Here is a 10600-nt window from a genome sequence, read left to right as displayed (position 1 = left end):
TCGATTAAAAATAAAAAGAAACTATCACAGCATTTAAACCAACAAATATTAAAAATGGTTAATTATGTCATTGAGTGCCTGTCACTATACGTTGCTGGCATATGTAGAAGAACAAGGATTGAAGGATACATTATTGGTATCAAAGTGAAATTGGATCATTTCTTGCAGCACGCTGGCTGGGAATCACTCATGTAAAGCACTTACTCCAACAAAACACATTTTACAATGACTTCCTTTTGTGAAAAAGTCCTTAACTGTAAATATTTGTATGGCCCCCGAGAAGATTTGAATTGACTTGAGAACGCAATCAGTGTCTTTCCATGCTATTTATTATTTTTTTCCAAACATGTACGTGTTCCCTTTGTATGTTTAGCACTCAAATACTAGATCTGCGTTTGATATTTCAATTGTAATGTACCATCTTCAAATAATTATTTTATGTGAGGGATTCAGTGCAGTCATGACACGATAGATTGAGGTTCTTGTGATATAAGCGTTTAAAATGTGAAGGAATTAATTTAACCACTTGAGTTTTAGGCAGCTGAGTTTCTTGTCCTTCTGTATTGATTATATATATCATTAGTTTATTTTGTATTAGTTTTTTTGATGACCAGCCAAAAGAGTGACTCGTCAGTGCAATTGAGTATTTATTTTTTTCCCTTTAGGCCTCTCAGATGAGCCACAAGACTGTTTTTGGATGTTTACACACTGAACAAAACAAGTCAGGAATTTTCATACATTCATTTTATAATCCGATATCGTTTCATAATCATAAACTATACTGTATAATTGATGATCACTGCTTAGTCAACCCTAAAAAAAAAAGGAATAATACAATTTGATGAGATGAAGCATGTCAGTATTGTCCATGTGTGCAGCTGTCTATTCGGTATTTTAAAAAAAAGGACTTTATTGCCATGCGTGCTATGTTTGATAAATATAAACGTCCTCTACCGCCAGGTGGATGTAAAAGGCAAACTTCAATTTCCTATCAGACAACTCATGTCAGGGTGTTGTTGTTTCCTGGTTATTTGCATGAAGGAGACATGACTGTGTCTTTGCAGTTTTTTCAGGTGATGTGTAGTCAATTGTATGACAACTTTGGTAGGCGGTGTTTTTCCCCCCACTTCCTCTGCACCCCTACCCACTGCCCCTTTTCTAAAAAAAAAAAATTTAAAAAAAAAAAAAATCCATTGTACTTTGATGGCAATGTAGTCTATGTAGGTGTTTTCCTTATGCTTTTTATTTTCAGTTGGAAATAGTTTTATGACTGCTATACAGTGATGATTTTTTGTAACCTTCTCTAGTAAAACCGGTATTTTTATTATCGTGTCACTGTGGTCTCCTGCCTCTTTCTTGACTTGACTTTCAAGGAGCTAATCGTTTCACGACTCACCCATGGTTCCGTTCAGTTCATAGATTTTACACACATGAAAAGCATAATGGGACATGAGAATGAAATCACATGACATCTTTGCATATGCATCCAAACGTTTTTTTTTAATGTTTTTATTTTTTTTAGATGTTTTATTTATGTGTGATATTTTCTATCCATGTGTCATGTGCCGTACGTGGAAACATTTTATATTTTATTTATTTGATATTTTTGTCGTTTCTTAAGGCCATCAATAAAATGGTATCGTGCTTCAGTTTGTTTCCCAGGGGAGACAAGTGTTTAAAAAAACATTTTTTGATGGAAATATTCAACAAAAAAGTCTTACTTAGGGTTCTAAATTTGAGTTAAAAATAATAATAATAATAATACTCGACTTCCAGATTCGTATCAGAAGTAATTGGCATCAAATCGAATTGTGATACGGATTGAATCGCCAGATACTAGCCAATTCACATCCCTAATATTTTTTCATTTAAATCATTACTAAGGCAACATTTTTTTTATGCTTGATATGAGTGATATATGATGTGAATTTTTCACATGGAATGGTTTCTAATGACCTGACAGTTTTTTTTTAAGTACTTAAAAAGAAGGCAATGCGTGAAGAATTAATGTCAAAATTAAAGAGACAAAATAAAATAATTTTCATTTAATAATCAGCAATGCAGTAATAATTTTTTGTGTTAAATTCTACTTTTGAAGGATCGTGATTTGACAAAAGGTTTCGGGTACATGAGACAAAAAAAGGTTGGAAACTTTAAAGAGGTAACAAAACCACAACGATCTATGCTATCCGTTAGCTCGTGAATTGTGTTTTCCAATGAGCATTAAGCTAGTGGGCCCTTTTATTTTATTTATTGAGTGTGTTTGTAATATACAATTTGCTCTTTGTTTTAGTATAAACTTGGGAATGCCATTAATCAGCGGAAACCTTTTTGTTGACAATTGTTCACTAGCTAACATACTGCTGCTTATTATAAAGTGAGTCAATATTCACCACTGTACAGTATATTATGGACCATATTATGGACCAAGCTAGGAAACCAGAGTCCTCTAAGTGGAAAATGTACGCAAACATGGGGAAAACATTTAAACTCCACAAAGGGAGGTAACATAGCCGAGATTTGAAGCTTCATCAATCAATATCTTGGGTGGACTTGGCTCATAATCAAAAAGCAGAATTTCATGAGCCCAATTGTCACTAAACCAGAAAATATGTCGTCCAATTCCGGTATGAATTGCCTAGAGATTAAGAATAGTAGAGAAATATTGCCATTGAGTAACATTTTAGAACTCATCTTGGAAATGAAGCAGCTGAGCACAAATGAGCCCTCATCACTTTCATCCATTCCACGTGTGTCACTTATGTCAATTGGATGTGACTCGAGCGCCAACTGGTGGACAATTTGAAGTATTACTACACTTTTTACTCCAATGTTTGTCATGTGGAAGAAACTCTTAGCAACTGGTTTTAAAGGTATTCAGGCTCTGTATTTAAGTAGAAGTAAAGATAGTTGTGTATCTAATATACTCTTTAAAGTACAAATACTATTTTGACCCCCTTACATGGGTAAAATTAAAAACAAAAAGTACAGACTCTCAAATGTACACTTACAAAACTAAAGTTTTTTTTTTTTAACTATCAGTCCATTTTGACAAAATGGCACAATAAAAGAAAAACAAACACAGAGACACAACACATCAAACAATTCTTTTGAATAAGGCCATAGATAGATTTTCATTATTGGTGTTAGATATGGCATCAGATATAACAACTATGCCGCGAAAAATCTACAATTTAAAAATTCAGCTTGAATCATAGCCACGTTCATAAGGTTTGTAACAAACCAACAGTTTGTAAATTAATCAATAATTCACAGAGTTACGAGTATTTAAGTGGGTAAATCATCCACCTACTTAGCACCGACAAGAACACAGCGAATCAGAGCAGTGCCCTGTCCTAAGATGGCCGACTAGTGACGATGCTGCTGACTCCGCCTTGAGCCATCGAGTGCTCTTACAGATATCTATAGTATGTTACCTTATACTTCTGTGTACAAAATAAAGTGATTAAAAATAAATATGTACAAGACTGCTTCTTAAGAAAATACCACAATTTCTAAAATAAACAGGCAAAGGTGGTTGAGAACAGCGAAATGTCATCTGTGTTTACTTGTCAGGCTGGTGAAGTTGTATCAGTGTAGTAGCATATTTATGCGGGATGAGTTACAGCTAGTCCTAATTTCGTCAACAAAAACTAAACAAAAATCATTTTGTCAACACACACACTCAGTCACAGGACTAAAACTACACTAGACTAAAACCCTCATTAATAAACAATAACTGGGACTAAATCAGTATGGATTTTCATTGACAAATGAAGACGAGACAAAAATGTACTTCACTTAATAAAAACTGCACTAAAATCTATGGACATTTTAACTCATGAACAAAAACTAGAAATAAATTACATGATTTTGTAAAATCTTGTCTCTGCTAATCTGTCACTGTGACACTGTCATGTGACACAGTGACACGCCCCCTTTCAAATTTGCAGCTAGCGAGTGCAACATGCACAAACACGTGGGACAGATGGGAGGTGGATTCATGATGAACGGTTAAAAAAAAGTAAATTATAGTTATAATGTAACATTACTATAGTTATAATGTAACATTACTCCAATGGCTATAGCGTTCCAACAATTATGTTAATCCGACCGCTAACTAATGCTGGTAAACTTACTTGCTAGCTCATAGCATGGAGCCATAGTAGCCACTTGTTTATATACTGTAATTGGGTGTCAAGTTGTTCTTCACCAAAAAGATGAGAGAAAATTGTATGTGAAATAGTTTTAGATCTGAAATGTTCAACTTAATCTGCTGACAAAAAAAAAAAAAATACAGAAGTTAAATGATTGTCCTGACTAAAACGAGACTAAAAGGTTGACGGCGTTTGTTGATAAATCTAGACAAATAAAATCATGTTTTCTTGGACTAAAATAAAGTCAACAAAGACTGTCAACGTTTTGGTCAAGACAATCATTTAACCCCTGTATATATGTATATATATATATATATATATATATATATATATATATATATATATATATATATATATATATATATATATATATATATATATATATATATATATATATATATATATATATATATATATATTTGTCAGAAGATAGTTTTAGATCGGTACATTACATTACATTAAACATTATTTCACATAAAAATTTCTCTCATCTTTTTGATTAAAAAAAAAACAAAACAAAAAAAAACACGACACACAATGTTTGGGACTCATTATTGTTTATTAATGAGGGTTTTAGTTTAGCCTAGTCGTTTTAGTCCAGTGAACAATGTGTGTTGATGAAATTATTTTTTGTTCAGTTTTCGTTGATGAAATTAACACTAATGGGAGGTGCGTTGGATACCCATAACGTGAGACCGCTTCAGCAGCAGCTGGAATCAGAGCCACTCCTACTATTCAGGTCTACCATCTTGGTGTGGATGAGGTGGTCGGTGCAGTCGTCCAGCGCGAGGATCAGTCTAATCGCCTCTTCAAAGGCTAACGCCACATTAGTGGCATCCCTGGCGCTGGTCTCGAAGTAGGCCATTTTTCCGTTGTCGCGGCACCACCGCTGCGCGTCTTCCGCCGACACCTGCCGCTTGCCCACATCCAGTTTGTTACCCAGCACCACAAAGGGGAACCTGTTGGTCTCCTTGAGGTCGGCGTAGTAGCTGAACTCTTTCTTCCAGTTGGCCAGGTTGCGAAAGCTATGAGCGTCGTCCACGCTGAAGGTGAGCAGGCAGCAGTCGGAGCCGCGGTAGAAGGGCGTGCGCAGGCTGCGGAAGCGCTCCTGGCCCGCCGTGTCCCAGATCTGCAGGGTGACCCGCTGGCCGTCCAGATCCAGCTCCTTGCTGAGGAACTCCACGCCGATGGTGTGGAAGAGGTGGGAGTCGAATTTGTTGTTCACAAAACGGTTCATGAGGGACGACTTGCCCACGCCGCCGTCGCCGAGGAGAATGACCTTGAACAGAGGTGACTTGGAGGTCATGGCTTGAACGTGCCCAGTCTTCGAGACGAGCGGTAAGCAGCGGGCGTTTACATCCACTGTTGATGATCAGAACATTATCAATTGTGGCCAAAACCAGTTGAAACAATAAAACAAACTAGACAAAGTGAAATTCCTGCAGAAATTCTGTGGGAATGCTGAAAGCTGAATGCTTATAAAATATTTCCCAAGCGAGATATGAACCAACGCACTTGCATGTCTCCGTAATGCCAGGCAAGTATTTAACATGTGAGCCAATTTGACTTGTTGAAAATCATGGCTAATGGCCTATTTATATGTAAAAGTGTTATCAGAAAGTGTCCATTTAGAAGGAAAAGTGGAGCTAATGATATCCAATGGAAAAACGCCCCAAAAATATCCCACATTCAATAGTGCCACCTAGGCATGCAATACCCTCCATTCATTTAGATGGAAAAATGGAACTAATATCCAATGGAAAAATTAAAAAAAATAAATAAAAAATAAATAAACAATAGCGGGCGGCACGGTAGTCGAGTGGTTAGCACATCTGCTTCCCAGTTCTGAGGTCTCCGGTTCGAGTCCAGGCTCGGACCTTCCTGGGTGGAGTTTGCATGTTCTCCCCGTGCCCGCGTGGGTCTTCTCCGGGTACTCCGGTCTCCTCCCACATTCCAAAGACATGCATGGTAGGTTAATTGGGCGCTCCGAATTGTCCCTAGGTGTGCTTGTGCTTGTGAGTGTGGATGGTTGTTCGTCTCTGTGTGCCCTGCGATTGGTTGGCAACCAGTCCAGGGTGTCCCCCGCCTACTGCCCAGAGCCAGCTGAGATAGGCGACAGCAGCCCCTGCGACCCTTGTGAGGAATAAGCGGTCAAGAAAATGGATGGATGGATAAACAATAGCGCTATCTAGGCATGCAGTACCCTCCATTTATTTAGATGGAAAAGTGGAACTAAGACAGTTGGTATTAGGGCTGGGAATCTTTGACTGTCTCACGATTCGATTCAATTACGACTTTTGGGTCTACGATTCGATTCAGAATCGAATTTCGATTCTCAATTCAAACTATTTTCAATTCCAAATTATTTGATTGACAAATGATTTCTACTTTAATTTACAGATATGTACAATATTGTCATGATCTACTTCAGTCTGCTTTAAAAGACAAAATGACAAATAGAGACATTAAAGCGTCTTTTTTTTGTGTTAAAACATTTATTAATTTTGTATTGTAAGTGCCTTTTTCTACAAAAACAGCATGTGGGCTACAACTGCATGTGAAGCCCTTTGATTTGAGACTTTTGTGAGATTAAGGGCTATATAAATAAACTTGACTTGACTAATAAATGGGAATCTCGATTTTTTGGTACACCCCTAGTTGGTATACATGTCCTCACTTCGCATAATTGCCTTGGATACATTTGCAATGGACAGTCGGAGGTGGGATTTGAACCCACAACCTCATGGTTACTGGACAATGCATTTTCCCAAATGTGCCACTGAGCAGTATCATAGAGCTGGTAATGATGAGAAGTTGTATGTATGGAAGTGGCCGTGGAAAGGGACTTTTCAACATCAGGCTCAGTGAAAATGAATGGGGAAAAGTTAATATTTTAAAATTAAATTGTGCAAATACTGTAAGTAGTAATTACAGTCAAATTAGATGATATATTTCCAAGCAAGTTGAAATTTGAGCGGTGTAAATCGTAAGTATTATGTGGGAGTTATTACATGGCAGAAAAGTGTGGAGAATAAAAAGCCAAGATTCCCACAAATTACATTCTACAATACAAAGGCTGAGTTGCATTCCTAACCCACCTTTGCCGTGCATTTGGAGAAAATTGGGTTACATTTACATCAGGTTGGGTTAATTAATTTGATCCAGTAGAAGTTGGGATTTTGGCAAGCTGAAGAGCTGAAACTGGCTGCCATTTTGGACACGTTTGTTCACCTGGTGACATAACTGACTCTTCCAAGAGCAAAAACAAAATCGATAGCTAGGTTGTAACTCGAAAAGCTTGTACTTTGGGACACTCGCAAGAAGGGATATAACGATAACGGCAATATCGCAATATTAAAACTGCCACAATATATTATCGCCATCATGCCACGATATAAAAGCAGCACATCTGTTAAAAAAAAAAAGTCGGGTTGATTTCCATTTGTGTAGTTCGAGCACCCTCTGGTGTTTTTTTTGTTTTTTTTTTAGTCCAGTTTAATTTTCAGAAGGCATGTTTTGGCCCTTTTATGTTTAAAATCCACGCTAATTGTCAGATGAACGGGAACATAATATTCTTCTGAACTGAGTCAATATGTGGAAGAACTCAACGTGTGCTTGCATAAGCAAGTAGTGCCTCAATATTAATTGTTATTAGAGATTGTAGGTTGTTTATATGCATTGCTGTAATGTACAAAAGCAGAAGAGTGCTTAGGATGAGCTCTTTTTTTTTCTCTTTCTTTTTTTGTTGCATTGTTTTATTTTCATATCGTGGCTTTCATATTGTATCGTGACGTTTGGATATCGCTACATCCCTACTCGCAAGTCAAAGTAACACTTATTTTGTTTCAGAAAGTGCTGCTTTTTTTTCTTCCTTTTTTTTTTTTTGTAAATTCAATACTTATACTGTAATTTACTAGGGATGTGCAAGGTAGGTAGCTCGCTACTATCTAGGTAGGTCCGTTTTACAACGGAACTCGAAATTGGAAATTACTGTAGAATAGAAAATTGTCGTTAAATTCATGCAATTTTAAGGAAAATGTGTTGTAGGGATATATAGTTCTCAGGTTTTTTTTTTGTTTTTTTTTTTTTTTTTTACTATTTATCAAAAGTAGTAGTGGATCTTGGTTCTTGCTGTGTACTTTGCTGTACACTCACCTAACTGTGAATCAAATACTGTAACTTCCAGTGGGAATGCAGTGCAATCTCAAAAACACCCCAGATTGTGATCCTAGGCAAATCTTTTACACGGTTGTACTTGAGATTCCATCAAATTCCTGAGCAGCAGAACCTCATACGCCAGACTGCCGCAGTCACATGCATCCTCGGGGGAAATACCGGCTCACCCGTGCGTTTTTTTGCTCGCTGTTTTAATGTCAGTACAGAGAGGGGGGAAAAAAAAAAAAAAAAAAAACGTGTTACGCAACATGTTGTTTAAGGTCTAGTTAGCATTGGCTTCACTTTTTTTCACACACACACCTAAAATTATCAAAAATAAATGTACTTACAGTGATATAACAGTGATATAAGTATCATGTTTCGGTGACAAATATTAAGAAAGGGCTTTTTACGACTCCTTACAATGAAAATGCACCGATTTCTGGCCAACATCTTAATTCAAATTCTGGGGGTTGAGATTTTAGGTGTGACTTTTTTTTAAAAAAAAATTTTTAATCTGAGTTTCAAACATCTACAATCATGATCCTATTTTCAAAAGATTGATATGGAAAGCTTGCTAAACTCAGTAACAAAGTTTGACATTTTCAAAAGAAAATAATCTCAAAGCCTCCTGCTAGTGAAAATGTAAAGAAATGTGAATGTAGTTAAAACAATAACAACAACAACAGTGTGTACTTCATCTTGCGAGAAATTTTGTATTGGATGGACTTTAGATCTGAAAATCTGCTGAAAGACGACGTTGAATTGCTCCTCTTTCGTGTATCACTGCATCAAACAACAACGCATGGGTATGAAGAAATGGAAACAAATATTTTGTTTTGTTATGATTTGTTAATGTTTCATATCATGTGCTCTGTAAAGTGCTTTAATACAGATGCTGCGGTTGTGACAGCGCTACATAAATATAGCAGAGTACAGTCTTTTTATATTGTGTCATCATCTCCAGAGATCGAAATGATCTATTTTGGACAAAGTAAGAAGTGCAAAGGGAGATTTTCCTTTTTAATTGTAGGGAAAGTAAAAAAAAATAAAAAATAAAAAATAAAATGTAAAATAAAAAAAATAAAAAAAAATAAAAAAAAAATAGAGTACTCAAGTAAAGTATAGGACAGGTAGCCTTCCAGAGAAAGCAATTTGAAGTCCGGAAGTATAGCAACTTTGTACTTCGTTACTTTTTACCACTGCACATTATATTTTTGAAATTTGATTTATACGTTCCCCCCTGCTAAATCCGGACGCTCGTCAAACATAAACAAAAGGGTTTTAATTCCAATATAACAGAGAAAATGCTACATGCTGTGGTTTCCACCTCAACACAGGAAGCATAATGTAAACCTACCTTATGCGTTGACTTTTTTTCGTGTACTACATTTAGTAGCCTACACGGCTTGGCAGCTTGTGCAGGAAGGCGGCGACATGGCGTTCGTTGGCTGTCTGCTGGCCCAAGTCGACTCCGAGGACGCTCACATGAGCCTCGTGTCATGCTCGTGTCCGTCACGCCCCCACCAATCGTCATGTGCATGCTGCTAGCCACACTTTATTGTTTTACTCATTGGGGGAAAATAGACCCTTTCTACGCATCTCACATGCGCATTTACGGTGGAGAACAGCTAGCTTGGCAAAGTGGAAAAATATGCTACTGTAGTCAGAGATGGAATAATTCACGCATTCCTGATTTGACAAATGATGTGTTTCATTAAACATCAGAGCATCGAAAGACAATCCAAAGACACCAAAGTAGCTAAAACTACCAAAAGAACCAGACAGCATACTTTGACTAAATATAAAGCATTTTAATGACTTTCTTCTTCATTAAATAATTTCATTCTTCAGTATGAAAAGTAAACAAATATATCTGGCATTTGGCCCACCCCACTCCTTCATGAATAATTACTAAAAAAAAAAACTAAACAAAAAAAAACGAAATAAATAAATACAAAAAAAAGAAAAGAAAAAAAGTTTGGGAAATGTTACTTTTCCACAATAAAAATGTGGGGGAAATTCCAAACATTTTTCTTGTACTATGATAGACACCGAATCACAGTTCGACAGCCGTGGATTCAGTTCGCAGATGTTTGTTTTTTTGTTTTTTTTCCAAAACTTTTTTTTTGGTTGTATTTGTGAGGCAAACCCCGTTTTCGTGGAAAACATATTAGAGGTTCAGCATTTCTTTTAGGGGGGCATTAAAAAAAATATATATATATATATATAATAATAATACAGTAATAATAATAATAATAAAGAAAAAAAGCGCACCCCCGATTTCC

General features: G+C 36.4%; 2 protein-coding genes across 2 annotated transcripts in view; one reads left to right on the top strand and one right to left on the bottom strand.

Annotated features, from left to right (window-relative positions):
- Nucleotides 1–10600, top strand: part of btla (B and T lymphocyte associated) — a 252007-nt gene that overhangs the window by 80324 nt on the left and 161083 nt on the right. The window lies entirely within an intron of this gene.
- On the bottom strand, nt 4698–9927 carry LOC144015029 (ras-related protein Rab-9A-like). Its single transcript, XM_077515340.1, has 2 exons — nt 9673–9927; nt 4698–5519 (listed from the first exon to the last, which is right to left on the bottom strand). The coding sequence occupies exon 2, from the start codon at nt 5461–5463 to the stop codon at nt 4858–4860; it is 606 nt and encodes a 201-aa protein (XP_077371466.1). The 5' UTR covers nt 5464–5519; nt 9673–9927; the 3' UTR covers nt 4698–4857.

This window comes from Festucalex cinctus, chromosome 2, assembly GCF_051991245.1.
Source record: "Festucalex cinctus isolate MCC-2025b chromosome 2, RoL_Fcin_1.0, whole genome shotgun sequence".
In the NCBI taxonomy this organism is placed as follows: Eukaryota; Metazoa; Chordata; class Actinopteri; order Syngnathiformes; family Syngnathidae; genus Festucalex; species Festucalex cinctus.
This window is presented reverse-complemented; position numbering and strand designations above follow the sequence as displayed.